At 42.7% G+C, this 22625-nt stretch overlaps 1 protein-coding gene across 4 annotated transcripts in view; it reads left to right on the top strand.

Moving 5' to 3' along the window:
• The window catches only part of DNAH3 (dynein axonemal heavy chain 3), a 112444-nt gene that overhangs the window by 44040 nt on the left and 45779 nt on the right, over positions 1 to 22625 (top strand). For all 4 annotated transcript variants that reach the window (XM_039492965.1, XM_039492968.1, XM_039492964.1 and 1 more), the window contains 11 exons: positions 97 to 189; positions 515 to 625; positions 2381 to 2495; positions 9480 to 9678; positions 12006 to 12114; positions 13088 to 13201; positions 14093 to 14269; positions 18957 to 19048; positions 19765 to 19984; positions 21261 to 21395; positions 22405 to 22516. In XM_039492965.1, coding sequence (XP_039348899.1) covers positions 97 to 189; positions 515 to 625; positions 2381 to 2495; positions 9480 to 9678; positions 12006 to 12114; positions 13088 to 13201; positions 14093 to 14269; positions 18957 to 19048; positions 19765 to 19984; positions 21261 to 21395; positions 22405 to 22516 — 1477 coding nt within the window. The remainder of the gene's footprint in view (positions 1 to 96; positions 190 to 514; positions 626 to 2380; positions 2496 to 9479; positions 9679 to 12005; positions 12115 to 13087; positions 13202 to 14092; positions 14270 to 18956; positions 19049 to 19764; positions 19985 to 21260; positions 21396 to 22404; positions 22517 to 22625) is intronic.

The raw sequence follows: 22625 nt of genomic DNA, 5'->3' as shown, positions 1-22625 counted from the left end.
AGGTTTACTCCAGTGTGAAATTTGCTCTTTAAATGCCATTTAATCACAAATTTTATTTGCTGTATTTTCACTCTTCTCTCTTTTTCTTGTTTTAAGGGCATGGTAGAGAAATGGCTTTTGCAAGTAGAGGAAATGATGTTGGCCAGCATAAGACAAGTTATTCAAGATGGCATTGGAGGATATGTTCAAGTAATTATTCATCTCTTCTGTATCAATACATTACAGAATAAAGTAATTAACATAAAGTAACCTGCACATGTACAGGGCCCAAACACTCCTTTACCACAATGTTAGGTTTTAAACTAAGTAGAATCCTGTCGTGCCAATTCAGCAGCATCCATTAAAAGTCTCATATCTAATTTCCTTGAAAGAAAATTAATGAAGTTCTCAGTGCTGAGTGCTGTTTATTTTATAAATCAGAGTTAAAAGCATTAGGGAAAATAGATTTTATTATTGACAAAGCCTAGTGCATACACATCATTTTCTCTAACTCAAGTGTGATTTTTTTTTAAAGGTTCCCCGAAATAAGTGGGTACTTCAGTGGCCTGGACAGGTGGTTATTTGTGTTTCATCCATCTACTGGACAAAGGAAGTGTCTGAAGCTATGCAATCAGGAACTTTACCTGTAAGGTTTTCTTGTAAATTCTTTCAATTAACCAAAGACTAAATTATGATATTACGAAGAACTCTAACAAAGTGACATGCATTTCTGAAAGCATAAATTCTGACTTTTCTACTTAAGTTAAATCATGGCAGAATTTAACTCAGAGTGCTTTGCAATTTCCACTTTTCTTGCTATTCACTTTTGTCATTCGTCTGCGTTGTTTTCTCTTTTTACTTTGCATTCAGTCATGTTGTATATTTGTCTTACGTCTCAGCAGCAACTATTTCTCTATCATTATGGACACGGATTTTGATTTCACTTACCCTGGTGTAAATCAGGATTAACTCCACTGAAGCAAGTTGTGGACTCTTATTCTTGTGTCATAGAGCTTTGCAACTGTGAATAGAAGAATCAAACAAAAGTTGCAAACTATGACCAGATCTTATAAATAGTTACTCCTCTATGTATGCTTACCCCGCTAGTATGCGTATATGCCTAGTCTCATGGGAACTACACACAGGAGTAGCTGTTTGCAGGATCAGGTGATTACACAGCTCTTGTGGCTGCTAGCTTCTCTGTAGAATAAAGATGCATCAACTAGGTTTGGTAGTTGAATGTTATTCTTCCCACAAGTGTTTGCAATTCATCCATCATCCCATGGTCTTGTGTATTACCCCACTGGGGACTGATCTAAAGCACACTAAATAATGGAAAGACCTCCCGTTAACTTTAATGGGCTTTTGATTGGACCCTAGTAGAGTTGGGTGAATACTGCAACATTTTTTTCCTGTGATTATTTACATGAATTTTTAAAGGAATTTGCTTCAACCGTGTGCCCCTTCTTTGTTCGCTTTCTGGAGCTGCTCTAGCAAATGAGTCTACTGGCAGGGATTTTCATGAAAACAGAAAATTTTTAAATAGTTACTGCAGCAGAGACCAGATTCTGATGCTTGTACTCATCCACTCAGGACATAGAAAGTACCTTGGCTTCAGTCAGGGGCGGCTCTAGCTATTTCACCACCCCAAGCACGGCAGCACGCCGCGGAGGGCGCTCTGCCGGTCGCCGGTCCTGCGGCTCCGGTGGACCTCCTGCAGACGTGCCTGCGGATGCTCCACCGAACCCACAGGACCAGTGGACCCTCCGCAGGCACGTCTGCGGGAGGTCCACCGGAGCCGCCTGCTGCCCTCCCGGTGACCGGCAGAGCGCCCCCCGTGGCATGCCGTCCCAAGCACGCGCTTGGCGTGCTGGGGCCTGGAGCCGCCCCTGGCTTCAGTTAAGCTATGCTGATTTACTGCAGTTGAGGATCTGAACCCATGTGCCCAGTCAAAACAGGCTGAATTTAAAATGCTTGCAAAAAAATCATCATCAGTGATCCATGGATCAAAATTATTAGTAGAAACTTGGGAAAAATAATTTAAAATAAAGAGTAAATTCAGGAAAATATTACATTTGCTGAATAACTATTTATTACAAAAAATTCATCCAGCTTTAGACAATAGAGAGCGCATCCATATCTCTTGGTACAGAGACCTCACATTTGATTTAGGGAGAAATAAAAGGCTTCCATTTCAGACTACAAAACCCTTCTGAGTAGTTATGATGAAATAAAACAGCACTATATGAAGGAGACTCTTAAATGTTTGCATAGTGCCAGGAAGACATTACTGAACTGCCTCATTTTGTTGGAAGAGTTTGTTCTAATAATGACTGCTCTGGGAGCTTAGGAGCTATTTGCTACAGCTTGCCATTAATATTCACATTTCTTTCCGTAACAGGAATTCTTGGAGAAGAGCAACCTACAAATTGGAGAAATTGTTCAGTTAGTGAGAGGAAAGTTGTCCAGCGGTGCCCGTCTGACTCTTGGGGCTCTCACTGTCATCGATGTGCACGGTAAATGCATGATTATTACCTCTCTCATTACATTCCAGGCAGAACTGCTACCATTAACTGAGGCAAATTATCTGCAACAGGCAGCTGGGATGCTTCCCCAAGCTAAAGTTAAGTCCTGGAGAATTAGTTAAAGGATTATATTAATTATTTTCATTTGCTAATTCACGTGAGACAAAAGCTAGTTGTAAATGCCAGCCTTAGGCATGAGCAAGATAACTAATGGTTTGAGCATGTAGCCTGAGCAAACTTTATGGGATGCCTAATTTCAGAGCCTCTTAGCAGGGGTCGCCATTTCAGATTTTGGTAGGGAGGGGCAACTTTAACCATGATTCCTGGGGCTACTTAGGCACTTGAAAACTCTAGGTTTTTTTGGTAGATAACTTAGCAATTAGCTGACAGGAGCCCTGTATCTAATTCCTTTATAAGAGAAAGAAAATTAAATAAATATTAGACCCACTCAGCTCTAATAACATGTTCTGACATCTTGTGGCAAGTCACTTAAGCGACGTTGGTTAGGTTTAAAATGTTAATGTATATTCTTACTTTATTACTAACTCTCTGGAGAGAGAGATCCCATCAGGACTGCTGGGTCCTATCCCAGCTCTGAGAGGAGAGTGGGGGTTCTCAAACTGGGGGTTGGGACCCCTGAGGGGGTTGCGAGGTTATTACATGGGGGGTCACGAGCTGTCAACCTCAATCCCAAACCCCGCTTGCCTCCAGCATTTATAATGGTGTTAAATATATTAAAAAGTGTGTTTAATTTATTAGGTGGGTCCCACTCAGAGGCTTGCTGTGTGAAAGGCTTTGCCAGTAAAAGAGTTTGAGACCCACTGGTCTAGTGGGAAACAATGGGGAGCAGATATATATAAGAACATCAGAATGGCCATATTGGGTAATGGTCCATCTAGCCCAGTATTCGGTTCTTCCAGCAGTGGCCAATGCCAGGTGCCCTGGGGGAAATGAACAGAACAGGTAATCCTCAAGTTGCCCTGTTGTCTACTCCCAGCTTCTGGAAAATAGAGGCGAGGAACATGCAGAACATGGTATTGGATCCCTGGCCACCCTGGCTAATAGCCATTGCTGGACCTATGCTCTATGAACTTATCTAATTATTATTGGAACCCTGTTATAGTTTTGGCCTTCACAACATACCCTGGCAAAGAGTTCCACATGTTGACTGTGAAGAAATACTTTTTTTTGTTTGATTTAAATCTGGTGCCTATTAATTTCATTTGGTGACCCCTAGTTCTTGTGTTATGTGAAGGCGTAAATAACGCTACCTTATTTACTTTCTCCACAATAGTCATGATTTTATAAACCTCTATCATATCCCCCCTTAGTCATCTCTTTTCCAAGCTGAAAAGTCTAGTCTTTTTAATCTCTCCTCATGCAGAAGGTGTTTCTATACCCCTAATTATTTCTGTTGCCCTTCTCTGTACTTTTTCAAATCCAATATATCTTTTTTGAGATGGGGTGACCAAATCTTCACGCTCTATTCAATATGTTGGCACATTGTGGCTTTATATAGAGGTAATATGATATTTTTTTCTTATTATCTGTCCCTTTCCTAATTATTTCCAATATTTTATTTGATTTTTTAAATTGCAACTGCACATTGAGCAGATATTTTCAGAGAACTATACACAATGACTCCAAGATCTCTTTATTGATGGGTTCAGCTAATTTAGACCCCATCATTTTATATGTGTAATTGGGATTATATTTTGCCAAGTGCATTACTTTGCATTTATCAACACTGAATTTCTTATCTCTAGCTTGCTTTGCCTTATATATACCTCCTCTAAAATTTCACACTTGCATCCGAAAGAAAGTGTATTCATCCATACAGCTGCTGCAAAAAAACGTCTGTTAGTCTATAAGGTGCCACAGGATTCTTTGCTGCTTCTACAGAACCAGACTAACACAGCTACCCCTCTGATACTTTCTGCCATTTTGTTGCCCACTTGCCCAGTTTTGTGAGATCCCTTTGTAATTCTTCTTGTAATTCTTCGGAGTCTGCTTTGGACTTAACTATCTTGAGTAATTTTGTATTATCTGCAAATTTTACCACATCACTGAGTACCCCTTTTTCCAGATCATATATGAATATGTTGAATAGGACTGGTCCCAGTACAGACCCCTGAGGGACACCACTATTTACCTCTCTCCATTCTCACCTTTTATTTCTACCCTTTGTTTCATATTTTTTAACTGAAGTGCCTGATAAGCCTTTTGTTATCTTAATCACCTTGCCTCTGTTTATAAACAAACTCCCTGCCACAAAGGCTGTGCTGCTCCCAGCTTCTGAACTCATCACATATCACACTCGGTCTGGGGCTAAGATGAGTAGACCTCCCCTATAAAACTCGGGGGTGGGGGGCCTAGAGCCCTGCCATGCCCCCCCCAAAATAGCATCCCTCTTTCTTAGACCAATCTCTCTTCCCCTTCCAACAGCAGAACTGATGCAGGGCTGGCTTTAGGCCGATTCCCCTGATTCCCCAGAATCGGGCCCCACGCCTAAGAGGGCTCCGCGCCTTAGGCGCCTTTTTAATTAATTAATTAATTAATTAATTAATTAATTTTTACTTACCAGAAAGGGTAAGGCTGGTCCCAGTGAAATGTTACAGTTATAAATACATTGATAGATATGTATAAACAAGTATTATAGTGATGACCAGGAATCCCAGAAATACACTTGGCATGGAAAAATGCAGAATTTGCATTTTTACAGCGAATCTTTAGTTTTATATTGTGGCTAGGAAAACTAAAGTTCAGCGTTTCATTTTAATTGCGGAAAAACATGGATTTTTATGTTTTTTTATCAGAGAATTTTGGGTTTTTTATCACAGAAGACTAGGATCCCTGGTGACGACATGCATAGTTCAACAGTAAGGTGTGGCTTGGGTTAGCTGTTAATCATTGGTTGCTATTTCACTGTTCAGTCTACCAACTCTACGGTATGGTGCTTGTCCAGTTTTTTACATTGTTTTTTTTCCATTTTGAGATTCTGGCCTAAACGCTGGTACTAATTCTTCTTTTTTCTGTCTGCCCAAGAATAAATTTGAATTGGATTCCAAGAAAGAAATGCAGCACAGCTGTTGAGAAATATAGTATTGCTAAATGTGATATTACAGCTGTAACTGAAAAAGATTGCAGCCTAATTCTGTGCTATGTGTTCTTCCATAAAAATATTCTTTTAACCCCATAAAATTTCTGTTTATGTTGCTAGACCATCTCCTACAGTAAAATAGCAATCACTTCACTTTTTAAATTAACAAATAATGTTAAGAACTAAATTGAGTTGGAAAACAACTAAGCACCTTTATTCTTGGATGCTTGCAACCTCTGCTGAAATTCTCTTCAATTACTCAGTTCAATGTAACTTTGACCTACTAAACTTGTTTATTGTGTTATTGCTACAGACAAGGAAATGGAGAGCAACAAGAATCAAGTTCTTAAAATTACTATTTAAACACCAAAGTTAATGGAACTCTGCCAGTTTATAACATCCCCATACTTTTAGGGGAAAATTCTGGACTTTCCTGGCTTATAGGTCATAGCAGGAATCAGCCTTTAGTTAGGATTTTGACCTTAACATCTCGCATGTAACCTCGGGCACTGCTTTTGGTGTGACTTTACAATACTCATGCCCACCTGGTTTCATCATAGAATAACATAAGCATGTAGGGACAAAATCAGAAACCTGAGGCACCAGATGAGTTACATCTAACAAGGGACATAAAAGAGAATAAGAAGAGGTTCTATAAATACATTAGGATCAAGAGAAAGAGGAGAGAAAGCATAGGTTCTCTGCTTAGTGGAGGAAGGAGAACTAATAACAAACATCAATGAGGTGTTTAATGCCTATTTTGCTTCATTCTCACTAAGTAGGTTAATTATGGCTAGATGCATAACCATTAATATAACAACAAGGGGGAAGGAACGCAAGCCAAAATAGGGAAAGTCCAGGTTAAAGAGTATTTAGATAATTTAGACGTATTCAAGTTGGCACGGCCTGATGGAATTCACCTTAGGTTACATAAGGAACTAACTGAAGCAATCTTGGAACTGTGAGCAATTATTTTTGAGAACTCAGAGAATGAGTGAAGTCCCAGAGGACTAGCGAAGGGCATACTATCTTTAAAAAGGGGAACAAAGAGGACTTAGGGAATTATAGACCAGTCTACCTAATGTCAATATCTGGACAGATACTGGAACAAATTATTAAACAATCAATTTGCAAACACCTAGAGGATTATAGGCATAGAAGAAATAGCCAGCATGGATTCATCAAGTACAAATCATCCCAAACCAACCTCATTTTCTTCTTTGACAGGGTTACTAGCCTACTGGATAGCGAGGAAAGTTGTAGATATAAAATATCTTGATTATAGTAAGGCTTTTGACACAGGTCCACATGACATTTTCATAAGCAAACTGGGGAAGTTTGGTCTAGATGAAATTACTATAAAGTGGGTATACAACTAATTGAAAGAGCATACTCAAAGGGTAGTTATCAATGGTTTGCTATCAACCTGGGGGGAAGTATGGAGGGATGTATCTAATGGGGTTCTGCAGGGGTCTGTCCTGGGTCCAGTACTATTTAATATTTTCATTAATGACTTGGATAATGGAGAGGAGAGTATGCTTATAAAATCTGTGGATGACACCAATCTCGGAGAGGCTGCAAGCCCTTTGGAAGACAGGATTAGACTTCAAAATGACCTTGGCAAATTGGAGACTTGGTCTGAAATTAACAAGATGAAATTCAGAAAAAACACCTAGGAAGCAAAAATTAAATGCACAACTACAAAATGGGGGATAACTGGCTAGGCAGTAATACTGCAGTAAAGAATCAGGGTTATAGTGGATCACAAATTAAATTTGAGTCAACAATGTGATGCAGTTGTAAAAAAGGTGAGTGTCATTCTGGGGTGTGTTGTCAAGAGTGTCATATCTAAGACACAGGAGGTAATTGTCCTGCTTTGCTTGGCTGGTAAGGCCTCAGCTGGAGTATTATGTCCAGTCTTGGGTGCCCCACTTTTAGAAAGATATGGACAAATTGGAGAGAGTCCAGAGGAAATCAAACAAAAATGATAAAAGATTTAGAAAACCTGACATAACGGAAAGTTTAAAAACGGGGTATCTTTAGCCTTGGGAAAAGAAGACTGAGGAGGGACCTCATAACAGTCTTCTACTACGTTAAGGGCTGTTATAAAGAGGATGGTGATCAATTTTTCTCCATATCCACTGAAGGTAGGACAGGAAGTAATCAGTAATATGCAGCAAGGGAAATTTAGGTTAGATCTTAGGAAAAAATTTCAAACTATATGGATAATTAAGCAGTGGAATAGGCTTCCAAAGGAAGTTGTGAAATCCCCATCACTGGAGGTTTTTAAAAACAGATTAGACAGATACTTGTCAGGGTTGGTAGGCAACCTATGGCATGTGTGCCAAAGGTGGCACGCGAGCGGATTTTCAGTGGCACTCACACTGCCTGGGTCCTGGCCACTGGTCTGGGGGACTCTGCATTTTAATTTAATTTTAAATGAAGCTTCTTAAACATTTAAAAAACCTTATTTACTTTATATACAACAATAGTTTAGTTATGTATTATAGACTTATAGAAAGAGACCTTCTAAAAAGGTTAAAATGTATTACTGGCACACGAAATCTTAAATTAGAGTGAATAAATGTAGACTCGGCACACCACTTCTGAAAGGTTGCCGACCCCTGGTCTAGGTTTATTTAGTCCTGCCTTAATGCAAGGGACTGGACTAGATGACCTCTCAATGTTCCTTCCAATTCTACATTTCTAGGATTCTGTCATTAAAAAATACTGTGCTTCTGATTGCTAACCCTAGGCAAAGCTAGGTAAAAACCAGTTTACAGTTCCTGATATTGCTCTGCAAGTAGACTATGTGACACACAATGTTGCTTTTCAGCAGTATAGTTGCTAGCAGAGACCCAGAAATGTAAGGAAACCTAATGATTGTATATATGTAATAATATGTGATGCCAGTAGGAGTTCCAAGTGCAGATTGAGTGGAGTTATTTTCAGATACAGTTGACTCTTTTTGAATTTGTGGATAACATGCCAACAAAGGAAGAGTTTTATATCCAGGCAGGAGCGGTGCCAGGGTTTCTGGTGCCCTAGGCAGAATTCGGGGGGCGGCATTTTGTGCGCTCCCCATGGGGTGTGCGGGAGCTTCCGGTTCCGCTCCCATCACGCCGCCGAAGAAGGACCCTCTGCCAAAATGCCGCAGGGGACAGTGGCAGCCATTGAGCTGCTCAATTGCCTGCTGCTGTTTTCCACGGCACGTCGGCAGAAGGTCCTTCTTCGGGGGTGCGATGGGAGCGGAACCGGAAGCTCCCGCGCGCCCCATAGGGAGCGCACAAAATGCCGCCCCCCGAATCCTGGCGCCCTAGGCGACCGCCTAGGGTCGCCTAATGGAAGCGCCGGCCCTGTATCCAGGGGCAAATCTAACCTCCTCCTTTGTGGCTATAGAGGGCCACAGTGGCATTCTGTTGTGCAAAAAATGGGGGCTGGAGAATAGGGAGCTGTGGAGCAGGTGTACGTCTCCTGTGTGGTACAGAGCCCTGCTGTGAGCAAGCATTCTCATTTACAGGAGGCAGCAGGGCATGGGTGAACTGGGGGAGGGGTGAAAGAGACCTGTCACTGCACAGATCCTTGTATATTTCCTGGGTTTGGGGGATGCAAGTGTCCTATATAGGTTTGTTCACCCACTGGTCTTAAATGGCCTTTGTAGAGTGATTGTACTCCTCCACCCTGCACAGCTCCCCAGCACCTGGTCTGGCTACTCATGCTGAGCACTGGGGTCTAGGATTTTGCCCAATTGAATAAAGATGGTTCATTAAGCAAAATGGATGCAGTTTCCTTTTGAAAAATGAAAGCTGAGCTACAGCTGTAAATGTTAGCTTACTGTTTATTAGGTATTTTATGAGCTGTTTCTGTTCCTGCAGCTCGTGATGTGGTTGCAAAATTGGTTGAGGACAAAATCACAGATCAGAATGATTTCCAGTGGATTTCTCAGTTGAGATATTACTGGGAAAAAGGAGATGTGATGGTGCGAATGATTACGACAGAAGCCAAATATGGCTATGAGTACCTTGGCAATTCTCTACGTCTGGTTATAACTCCACTGACTGATCGATGCTATAGGTAAAATTCATATTCTCTATGACTGTAGCATTCACTTTCCATCTGACTTGTATTTAATACATATTGTAACAGTTGCTAATGCAAAGAGCCTCAATCATTAATGTTGAACTAGTCAATTAATTTCTTTGAAATAAAATATATATGCAGGGTGTATCTGACTTTTAAATAAATCCATTCACAGATAGTGAGGTTGTGTTTCTTGTAAATGTGCAGAGGTCAGACTAGATGATCATGATGGTCCCTTCGCCTCTGCATAAGAACAGTTTAAAACTCAGCTGTTCTGCAGTTCAGTAACAACATCAAGAGGATCTGCAAGCATTTTGGACATCACAACCATGATCCTCTGCTGGGGAGGGAATGGGATAGATTTGAACTTGGAAATGATTCCTGATTTTGATTGTGTTTTTTGTATATAGGAGATCCCCCTCATCCCTGGGGCAGAAAAGAACTGCCCCTGCCATGGTCACACACACCCTCCCCCCCAACAACAACTGGGAATGAAATTAACAAGGATGCCAGAAATGGCTCCTAACTCTGGGGATTGAACTGCGCAGGGAACAGCTGAGTTTAAACTGTTCTTATGCAGGCAGCAGCAGCAGGCATTTCAGCCAGTCTCCCTACTGCAAGCTAGAGCCTAGAGGAGAACCCCTGCTGTGTGTGTGTCGGTGGGGGGAGGAATGCAGAGCCTTTTCTGCAGCCTGGCTGGAGGAAGGGGAGGGAGGAGACGAGAAACCAATGTGACAGTGAGTTTTCCCCTTCCACCTGCTTTTATTAGCTCTGGATTTAAGCTGTGCAGCCAAATGCTTGTATTTGTTGTGTATTGGAGAGATCCCCTCATCCCAGGAGCAGAAAAGGACTGCCCCTGCCATGGTCAAACATACCCTCCCCGCAGATACTGTGAGTGAAATTAACAAGGATGCCAGAAACCAGTCCTAACCCACCAGGGGCTGAACCACGCAGGGAATAGCTGAGTTTAAACTATTCTTATGCAGGGGACAGGCTTCTCCCTCCCTCAGGCAGTCTCCTTTTCTTACCAGTCCTCCGTACCCGCCCGTACTGGCTTACTTTCTGCTTCTGACCTTGAAGTCTGTGGGTCTTGCGGCGGAGCAGAATAGACCCATGTGACTGATGTAGTAGCTATAAATATGGCTGCATGTGTCACTCATGGGCCCTGCTGACATGAGGGAAATTACCCACTACTGACTGGGTGCCGAACTCTATTTAATTGCAAGTATAGAGCAGGACAAACCATGCTTAGCAACATTTAAAAAAAAAACAGTTCACAACACATTGTTTTCCTAGTGTAGAGAAGACTTCAGGGGGCCTTCATGGACCCAGAACTTCCAAGATAAGGTGTTTGATGGACATGGGCGGCTCCAGGCCCCAGCACGCCAAGTGCTTGCTTGGGGCGGCATGCTGCAGGGGCGCTCTGCCGGTCACCGGGAGGGCGGCAGGCAGCTCCGGTGGACCTCCCGCAGGCGTCCCTGCGGAGGGTCCGCTGGTCCCGCAGTTTTGGTGGAGCATCCGCAGGCAGGCCTGCGGGAGGACCACCGGAGCCGCGGGACCAGCAGACCCTCCGCAGGCACGTCTGCAGGAGGTCCGGCAGAGCGCCCCCTGCGGCATGCCGCCGTGCTTGGGGCGGCAAAATGGCTAGAGCCGCCCCTGTTGATGGACCTACTCTTTAAGGGACAGCAACATATTAGTATGAACACTGCCAAGCTATTCCCCATAGAAGGAAGATAGGTGATTCTCAGGTTTTTAGGAACAACCTCCATCCTCTTTAATCACTTCCAAGATTAATTTTCTTTGTCAAGGTTCCCATCAAGCCAACTCCAGTTTTCTAACTGCTGCAGTTGACATTGTGGCTCTGAATGGATACAGTTCCAGCCTACCTATCAAAAGGTTTAGCATCTACTAACTGTTCTGCCTTGGGCTTATGCTTACAACTGTCCTGACTTGTTCATGACACTTGAGTCCCGCACATGAGGACATAGGTGCTGAATGCATGTGCTCAGGTACAAGCACATATAGTAAACCAAGGTCAGACAATGAAATAAATGATATTGCACCTACTTTCACCATGTTTGGATTTGGGCCTTTATTTTGGATGTTTGAAATGGCTTCCAACTCCAGGAGTCCATGCTGAGGATATGCCAGTTTGATGGGTGGAGATGGCCAACCAATTGAAAAAATGAATTCCTGATAACAATGCAGGGCCAGATCCCTTAGCAAGTGTAAATCATTGCTGTGCCTATGGGTCTGTGCTAACTTACAGCTGCTGAGGAGCTGGCCTATGAGTCATATGTTATTTATTTTTCATTATGTAGAACATTAATGGGGGCTTTGAAATTAAATCTTGGTGGTGCTCCAGAAGGACCTGCGGGGACTGGCAAAACCGAAACAACAAAAGATCTAGCAAAAGCACTGGCTAAGCAGGTAACAAAATTAATGAAATGTTGCAGTGCATTGTTGCATCACATTGTTTTATGTTTGGAGATGCAGGTCTTCTCTGGAGTTCTTTCTCACGAGAGTGTTGGTGCCCTTCGCCTATTATCCATTTATGGAGATTGCTAATGGAAAGCTCATAATTAGGACAAAATCCTGGCGAAAAGCACACAGACTGAGTGAACAGGCTGTGTGCATTCCATGAAATGTTTCCAATAGGTATGGGGATGAATAATGGAATCCTCAGCTCCAGTCTGCAGTAGCCAGTATGTACCTAAACTGCAGCTGCTCCTTCAGGGTACCGGAGCAATTAATAGGCCTGGCCCACCGCTGACTGCCATGCTGCATCCTGGCCCACCTAAAATCCCCTTTCCATGTTCCTGTGTATAGGAAGCTTTCACAGAGCTTAGTCAATGACTCAGTGTGGGGGCAGGTTCTCTTTGTATGGGTCTCAGTTGTGTAGTAGAAATATGATATTTCAGTTGTGTTTGGACACTTACACATCCAGAAGAAGGAAGCGGGATTTGCCTTTTAGGAAGTATTCCTTTACCAGAGATTTTCTTTTTTGACAAGCAGCTTAGAAAAATGCTGAATTGTGATCTTTAATTTAAGTTAATATACATTTTCACCTAAGCCAAGAGATAAATGAGTATTGTTTTGAATTTCTCAGGCTTGCAAAATCTTTGAGATGTCTCCACACATCCAATGTACAGTAGTGTGTTATGTCACATAAAACTAATCTGAATCCTTGTAGTGAGTAAATACTCAACAGGTACTTCACTACCAACATATTAATATTAATATCATGACTAGATCCATTAGCTAGATATTTAGATATATATAGTCTTCTAATTTACCAGTTACCATTGCAATAATAATCCCCTTCTGTTTATAGATGCCAACATTTTTGTAATAAATTTTAATACTGAATGCTGTTGTGGGTTTTTGTTTTTTTTTAATATAGTGTGTTGTCTTTAATTGCTCTGATGGTCTTGATTACAAAGCCATGGGTAAATTCTTTAAGGGACTGGCACAATCTGGAGCTTGGGCTTGCTTTGATGAGTTCAACAGAATTGAGGTAACTTTTTAACCAAAGTATTTAAAACAACAAAAATGTAGTTAAAAAATGTAAAGAATAGCTTTAAAAGTAGACATGAATATGTAGTACCATTAATTTCCTACTTTTAGCACAGCTTGTAACCTAGGCCCAGGTTTTCATAATTACATGCATACACAGCTGCCATAGTGCATGCACACATTTTGACAGGGGCAGTGTGGTCTGGGTAGATAGAGCATTGGAACTCTGGAGTGGGTTCAAATCCTGGCTCTGCCACTAGCCTGTTGGGTGACCTTGGGCAAGTCACTTCACCTCTCTGTGTCTCAGTTTCCGCATCTGTAAAATGGGGATAATCATACTCACCTCCCTGTAAAGCACTTTTACATCTACTGATACTGGATAAGACTAGGTATTATTAGCTGTGAAAATCTGGGTCCTACATTTTTAGTTTTAAGAGCTATTGACACACAGTCTCTCTGTACCTTCTCTTCTTCCAATATATGGGATTTTTAAATGCACTCACCATTGGCCTAACTCTCCTCCTGTGACTTTCACCACTGACTTCACTGGAAGCAAAATTAGGCCAATGCTAAATACTTTTGAAAATCCCATCCATAATCTGTCTGTTCTGTATATTATAGTGTTTTGTGTATTCTTTATAGTCTATTCTATCACATTCATTGTTCCATTACATTAGATTTTGTTAGCCTGTACCCCAGCGAAGCTGAAAGCCAGCATTTTAATTTTCTAAAATTCTTTTATTCTGGTACTTCAAGGCAATTTCCATCTCTAGGACTTCAACATAAAGCCATTAAGCTATATTTTAAAAAAAAAACCTATTTAGGCCAGAAATGCTGCTTTTATGTTGATTCCATGTATTAGATGTTTTCTAATTTGCTTCTTTATTATTAGGTTGAAGTGTTGTCTGTAGTTGCACAACAGATACTCAGTATACAACAGGCTACTGTGCGAAATCTGAAAACATTCCTCTTTGAAGGCACAGAGATCTCTCTTAATCCAACCTGCGCTGTCTTCATCACTATGAATCCTGGATATGCTGGACGGGCAGAACTTCCTGATAATCTAAAGGTAATTCTGGAGTTCTGATTTCTAGTAGGAATGAAACACAATTTACAGTTTTGATTCCAATGTAGTATGGATAGTGCAAAAGCAACTGTGTAATATAAGGGCATAATTCCATTTAGGTGTTCTCATTCTGGTTCATTAGTGGTTAAGCTTTAATAATGTGTTTAATGTTGCACAAAATGAATAGACAATAGGCCTGAATCTGATCTCACTTACATCAGTTTTACACTAGTCAACACTATTGACGTCCATTGAGTTACTCCTGAATTACACTGGTGTAAGTGAGCCTGGAATCAGGCCCCGTCCTCTGAATCTCTATTTTTGTGAGTAGTCTTGTGGTAGTCAATGGGAGTACTGATATGAGTAAGGAATGCTCACATTGGAATCCAACTGACTTCAATAATAACATTGTTTAAGATCCTTAATCATTAAAATAATATGGGCCTTATTCTATGCTGATTCACTATCCCAGTAATCCTGTTGAAATCAATAGAATTGCACAGGGTGTAGGTCAGTGCAGAATTTGGTCTCACATCTATACACTTACACATTACAAATCAATGCATTTGTGTTTAAATTGAAGGTAATTTCCTTTTGCTTTTATCAGCCAAGACCAGAGTTTAAGGGTCTGTGCTTCTCTTGTAATATGTGATGGTATTGCCACAGTTTCAGGGTAACCACACCTTTAACCCCCGTCTATGGTCCACTTCAGGAATGCCTCTGAGGTTTAAGGCCTCTGGCCTTCACCTCTCTCTGGGTAGGTCCCTGTGTGCTACTCCCTTCTCTCTTTTAGGTTATAGCTCCCTAGAATTCACTGTGATATCCCCAGCAAGCTAGTCTGTCTAAAGGCCAGCACCTGTGCTTTGCTTTCTCTCCAAGAGTTATGAACAGTGTATGCCAGCAGTAACATGTCACCATGCAGCTCTTTCTCAGCAGAGTGCATAATTCAGGATAAAGTGCATACAGAGGAAACATATAAAAACAATAAAAGGTTCAACATGCTTGCAAAACACTCCAAACATTGTCCACCAGTCCTATGGTGCCCTGCTAAGCCAAAAGCCTCCAACACTACAGCAAGTGTGGGGGCCCCCCTAGGATCAATGGTCCTGTCTGTTTGCTGAATCAAAAGAAAGACCCAGCCTTTTATATCCCAAGTTCTTTCTCAGTTCCTTGCCTCTGCTCTGGGACCGCCTTAAATCAGGGACTATAGTAATCACCCCCTAGTAATTTTCCCTCTTTAGAGTTGCACACAGTCCCCTGCCCACAATGATAGATAAAACATTGATAAACACAATACAATATAGTCCCCAGAATACTGCATATTGCAATATGTGTCACAGACATGGGCGGTGGGTGAACCCCCACTTTGGGGAGGCTAGCCCACTGGCCCTGCCCCTTCTGCACGCTGGAACCCCAAGTCCCTCCCCCCCATAACAGGAGAAGCCCTGTGGGCCCCCCCCCGTGACCCGAGGAGCCCCGACTAGCCCATCCCAGCCACACCGGGTCGAGCCAGTGGCCCCCCGCCCCTGATGGTCTCCCCAGCCAAGTCGCCGCCCCCCACCCTGGCTAATGCTAGTCCAAGCCACTGGCTCCCCCTAGGCACCAGGCCAGCCCCAGCACCAGGCTGAGCCACCATCCCCCCAACAGCCCCCCAGCTGAGCTGCCGGCCCTCCAACCCCTGAAGGCCCTCTCCTGGCCAAGCCACTGGCCCCCACTGCCAGTGCTGGGCCAGCCCGCCGAGCTCCAGACCCTCCCGCCCCGAAGGCTCAGCCGCCAGCCCCAGCACCCGGCCAAGCCTCCTCACTCCCCCACTTGCTGCTGGCTCTCTGCATCCCTCCTCACTCCCCCATCCCTGAGGAGGAGGGACAGAGTGAGCAGCAGGGACCTTTGGAGTGGGGATAGAGTAGAGGAGATATGGCAGGCAGGCAGGCAAGCAGCAGGAGCAGACAGTGGGGGCCTCGGGGAAGGGATGGGGCCACCGCAGTCCAGGTGTCTGGCGGCGGGTAAGCGGCAGTGCCTGGGCAGTTATACCCACGGCCTATGATCACAGGCATCTCAATAAAGCTTATGACCAAATAAATTTGTTAGTCTCTAAGGTGCCACAAGGACTCCTCATTGTTTTTGCTAATACAGACTAACGCGGCTACCACTCTGAAACCTAAAACCATAAACAGCACAAGAAATGTAGTTTCTTGGTCTGTTATAGGTGCAAATGATGGCAGCTGTTACAGGAGAAATGCAGAGCTTTTGACTTGGTTTTGGGAATAAAAAAGTTGTGACATTCATTTTACCTGTAGGTTATTTAATATTTGAAATATTTAGTTAAAACTGGAAAATCTACTGAGAGTCAGATTCCACCTGTCACAGATAAACTGCCTGCTTAAAACCTTCTATTGTGGAGTACAGTGACAATTCAGGTTGCAGTCTTCAGAGTACCCGAGGGATTTGGATGCCCAATTCTCATTAAAATTAATTATAACTAAAATCCCCTAAACAGCTTTGCAAATCTCAGCCTCAAAGTATAACAAATGTTCTTGTATCAGTAAGGAAAATAGTTGTAGGCACTAGACTGGGACTCAGGAAATCTGAGTTCAATTCCCAGCTTTGCCATAGATTCCCTGTGTGACCTTGGTTAAGTAATATAATACCAGGGCCGCTGCAAGGATATTTTGCGCGCTAGGGGAAACTTCCACTTTGCGCCTCCTCCCTCCACCCCCTTCGGAGCATCGCTTATTATAAACTTTCAAAAATGAATACAGTGGAGTCACATCTTATGTGGGGGTTAGGGTCTAAGGTCAGTGTGTAAGAGGAAAATCGCATATAGTGAAAATTACCATAAAGTACAGTACACGTAGTATACACAGTATACACGGTATACACTAGAACAGGGGTCCTCAACCTACGGCACGCATGCCAAAGGTGGCACACGAGCCAATTTTTTTTTTTAATGGCAGGCTGTGGGTCCCGGCCACCTCTGAGCCTGTTGCCGGTCTGGGGTTCCATTCATTCAGCCGGCAGCTGGCTGAGCGGGGCCAGCAGCAGGCTGAGCAGGGCCAGTGGCTGGGATCCCAGCTGCCAGGAACCAGTGGATGGAACCCCAGACTGCCGGCCCCGCTCAGCCTGCTGACGGTCTGGGGTTCCATTAACCCAGGCTGGCAGGAGGCTGAGCGGGGCTGGCAGCTGAGACCCCGACTGGCAAGGGGCTGGCAGCTGCTCAGACAGACCTGCAGTGGGCTGAGCAGGGTGGCGGCTGGGACCTCAGCCTGCTGCCAGTCGGGGTCCCAGCCGCCGGCTCTGCTGAGCCTCCTTCCAGCCTGGGTGAACGGAACCCCAGACTGTTCACCCAGGCTGGCAGGAGGCTGAGCGGAGCCGCCGGCTGGGACCCTGGCTGGCAGGAGGCTGAGCGGAGCCGCCCGCTGGGACCCTGGCTGGCAGTGGGCTGAGCAGGGCTGGCGGCTGGGACCCCAGCTGGCAGGAGCCAGTGGACGGAACCCCAGACTGGCAGTGGGCTGAGCCTGCTGCCGGTCTCGGGGTGGAGGGGGTGGGGGGTTCCGTCCACCGGTCCTGCCAGCCAGGGTCCTGGCTGCCGGCCTGCTCAGCCCACTGCTGGCCCCACTCAGCCCGCTGCCGGCTGAGTGAACGGAACCAAAGGCCGGCAACAGGCTCAGTGGCAGCTGGGACCCACAGCCTGCCATTAAAAAAAAAAAATCGGCTCGCGTGCCAAACTGTAGGTTGCGGACCACTGTTCTAGTGTATACCGCGTATACTGTGTGTACTGTACTTTATGGTACTTTTCACTATATGCGATTTTCCTCTTACGCGCTGACCTTAGAACAGGGGTAGGCAACCTATGGCACGTGTGCCGAAGGCAGCACGCGAGCTGACTTTCAGTGGCACCCACACTGCCTGGGTCCTGGCCACCGGTCTGGGGGGCTCTGCATTTTAATATAATTTTAAATGAAGCTTCTTAAACATTTTAAAAACCTTATTTACTTTACATACAACAATAGTTTAGTTATATATTATAGACTTGGAGAAAGAGACCGTCTAAAAACATTAAAATTTATTACTGGCACGTGAAACCTTAAATTAGAGTGAATAAATGAAGACTCGGCACAGCACTTCTGAAAGGTTGCCGACCCCTGCCTTAGAACCTAACCCCTGCATAAGATGTGACTCCACTGTTGTGTAAAAAAAAAAAAGTTGGACATCACTTTTCGGCACCCCCAAATCTTGGCGCCCTAGGTGGCCGCCTAGTTCGCCTAGTGATTACACTGGTCCTGCTCATGACACAGCTACAACTACACCGCATACAATCTCTCCTCCATGTGTCAGTTTGCCCATATGTAAAATGGGGTAATAATACTTCCTTTGTCTTATCTATTTAGATCATGAAATTTTCAGAGTAGTGAATGTCTCTTGCTGTGTCTGTATGGTGCCTAGCAAAATGGAGATCTGGTCTTGGTTAAAGCCTTTTGGCAATATCATAATGCAAATAATCAAGAATAACGATAATAACGGACTCCCCCTGACCTCAGTTTGATTCCTAAAGTCATATGCATGGAAGGCAAATGACAAAAGTCTGTGAATTTACAGGGGAACACTACACCTATAAAACTAATTCAAGTTATTGCTTTATTCTCTATTCTTGGGTCTGCGTTCTTTTAGATGTTAATTTTTTCTCCCATAGGCACTATTCCGAACAGTTGCCATGATGGTTCCAGATTATGCTTTGATTGGTGAAATTTCACTTTATTCAATGGGATTTCTTGATTCTAGAAGGTGAGTCATATTCAATTTTCCACTTACAGCTGGCTCTGAAATTCCTCAGGAGGCTAATCACTCTGTGTGTGGGGCGGAGGGTGGGGAGTATGTGTGTGTGGTGTTGTTTCTACTGATACTTTGGACTAAATTTTCCAAGTGTTGTGTAAATATTTATCCAGGCAACTGTTCTGTTCAGTTAAAATCACGTGATTAAATCCATATGCACTGCTTTGAAAATGAACACCTTAATGGGTATTTCCTGATAATCCATCTCAAAAGACCTGCATGATATTAACTGATTCAAGTTTGTAAAACAACAAAAGCACACAACAAACCTTTGATATGTACCTTGGCTACCATAGGTGAAATGTACCCCTAGGTGGAGGGAAGCACAAGGTTACACTTTACTTAAGGCTTACTTAAGCCTCCATAAGTAGTGCGTAAACCTTCTTCTGGAACTTGGCACAGAGGTGAATTGTCACTCTGTGTGAATGAAGTTTTATATATGTTTGAGGCACGTGAACAGGGAAACAACATTTGAGCTGTTACTGTTTTACAAAACCCAAAACAATGGAGAAATCTGTCATTTAGAGTTCTATACATTTTGAGGCATGTCCTCAGGTGTAAACTGACATCACTCCATTTACTTCAAAGATCTGGGCTTTAAATATGCAAATATCTGATATATTTGGCATTATATTTGCATTTCACACACCATATTTTAACATCCACAGTCTTGCCCAGAAAATTGTTGCCACGTACCGTCTTTGCTCTGAACAGTTATCATCTCAGCATCACTATGACTATGGAATGCGTGCTGTTAAATCTGTCCTGACAGCAGCAGGAAACTTAAAACTAAAGTACCCAGAAGAAGATGAAAGTGTATTGTTACTTCGAGCTCTGCTGGATGTTAACTTAGCTAAATTCTTGGCACAAGATGTTCCTCTCTTTCAGGTAAGATAACAGGTAGTTGCATTAAAATACTAAGTTATAAGAACCTAGAAAGACAGACAGATGGGACTGCCATGATAAACTAAGAAAACAGACCATTGTTTAATTTAAAACAGTTTTGTCCAAATTCTTTCATCATTACTACTGAAGTCAGTGGGGTTGCACCAGTCTAATTGTGGGCATAATTTGGCTCTTAGTATTGTTTTGAAAAATGAACTTATAGCAATGATAGGAGTTACCTTTTGAGTTACCTTATGATATGTTGCATGCCATTGACATGATCTCTTGTAACTCCATTAACTCATGCCAATGAAAACCATTCTTTGCTAATTTTGTATATAAGGATGTGTCTACACTAGGAGACTATATAGGCATTGCTAAGTTTCTGTAGCTATGTCAGCATAACCCTGTAGTGTAGACAGGGTGTAGTCTACACCAACGGAAAGGTTTTTTCCCCACTGTAGGAACACCGCCTTCCTTAGGTACAGTAGCTATGTCGATGGAAGCATTCTTCCATCAATATAGTTGCATCTATGCTGAGGGTTAAGTCAGCATGGCTGTGGCACTCGGGTGTGTGGATTTTTCACACCGCTGACCAATGTAGCTACATCGACCTAACTTTTAAGTGTAGGCCAGCCTGTGAAGGAGGTGGGGAAAGTTAAATTGCAAGCAATAGAAAATATTTTCTTTGAAAGTCAGAGTGAAAACCATGATGTTATTGCTAATGTTATGCTTCCATAGAAGGAGGATAATCAATGTATCAGGCTTCAAAGCCATCTGTATTAATTATAAAGACCTAAGATCTGGACTTTTGAAAAAAGTCACTGCTGTGAAGTAAAAGAACACAGATCTCCCCATTAGTCATTTAATCTCTCCCCTCCCTCAGTACATTTAAAGGCAGATTTTCAGCAGTTTTACGTTTGTTTTGCTGGAGCAATTCATGCCTGTATCATTTGTGACATTCATTCATTTGTGAGTGCAAAACAGAGTGCCATCAGCTCTATCTGATTGTGGGTACAAGTGAGTCAATTAAAGGCACAGCTACTGAGGTTTGCACCTGCAGTTAATTTTGCAGGTCCAAAAATGTGGGCGCAATTAGTGCCTGTAAATTAGGACTCAGTCCAGCTGAATACATTCCCCCTTAAAGTCCTATTTCCTACCATTTTCTATATATTTCTTAACACTCATAAGTTCTGCCTTTGTTTTTGTTAGTCTGTATGGTGCCTAGCAAAATGGAGATCTGGTCTTTTTAATAGTATCCTGTTTTTTTCATTAACAGGGTATCATATCTGATCTGTTTCCTGGAGTGATTCTTCCTAAACCAGACTATGGGCTGTTTGTGCAGGCACTGACTGACAATATTACAAAAATGAATCTTCAACCAGTTCCTTGGTTTATTGGAAAAATTATTCAGGTATTTAAAGAAAATATTCATCACATCTGAAAAAAAGATAATATAAACCATTAAAGTACCTGGCTGAATCAGGGCCTAAATTAGTAGCTAGCAGAGCATTACAGAAAGCTTATCTATACAAAGTGAAAACCACAAAATGTACAGACATTGATATGCCAGAAAAAAACTCCATTCTCTATAACAGTAAGTATGAGTTGGTCAGTAAATATTGCCCCCTTCCATGTCTCAGGTCACATGACTGGAGCCAGCAAATGAAGTTCAGTCTTACTAGAGGAGCCAATGTGCCTTAGCACTGAGAGCACTGGACTAAGACTCATAAGACCTCTGTTCTGTTCCTGGCTCTGCTACTGACCTGCTGAGTGACCTTAAGCAAGTCAGTTCATCACTCTATACCTCAGTTTCCCCATCTGTAAAATGGCAATAATTATACTGACTATCTTTGTAAAGTGTTTTGAGATCTCGGTACTGTTATTACCACCACTCATGTGTTGTGCTTTTATTACTCCCACTGCTTTAACTTTCACCCTTTTATTAGTTGCTTTTGCTGATTTGAAACCAAGTTAGTTAAACAGGTACAAACAGTTCGGTGGACACTCTTGTTCTGGTTTAAACCAGACTTATTTTGGTGTAGCTTGGGTCAGTTAGCAATTGGATAAAGCTAAACTAAAAAAAGGCCCTCTTAAGCTAAAATAAGAATGTCTGTCTACCAGGGGTTTGCACTAGTTTAAATCAGTTTAAAAACAAATTTAAGTTAAACCAGTGCAAATTTCTAATGAAAACAAGGCCTGGGTTGGAGTAATTTACACTCTGAGGAGGCAGGAAGTGTAATTATGCTATTTTAGACTCACCTCTGAGTTTGGCCTTAGGATCCTTAAGGGCAGATGTTTGTGTCTAGATTGGCTGATCTGCTCTTTCACACAATGTAGGAGTGCAAGAGAGACGTAGTTTCACACACATTACATTCAGTTCTTTAATATATTTACGTATAAAACTCATGTCACTAATACAGATTTATGAAATGATGCTGGTGCGCCATGGATACATGATTGTTGGAGATGCTTTGGGTGGAAAGACCTGTGCTTACAAAGTGCTAGCCGCAGCCCTTGGTGATTTGTACACAGGTAAAACGAAAAAGCCTACTGAAGACTTCTCATAAGAAATGAATTCTATGACCAATGAATTTGCTGTACAAATATAAGTTCAGGTTGCTAATTCTGCTGTTAATGGGTT

The sequence above is a fragment of the Mauremys reevesii genome, linkage group 10 (assembly GCF_016161935.1).
Source record: "Mauremys reevesii isolate NIE-2019 linkage group 10, ASM1616193v1, whole genome shotgun sequence".
Taxonomy (NCBI): domain Eukaryota; kingdom Metazoa; phylum Chordata; order Testudines; family Geoemydidae; genus Mauremys; species Mauremys reevesii.
The sequence above is the reverse complement of the archived record's forward strand: the minus strand, read 5'-3'. Positions and strand labels throughout refer to the sequence as shown.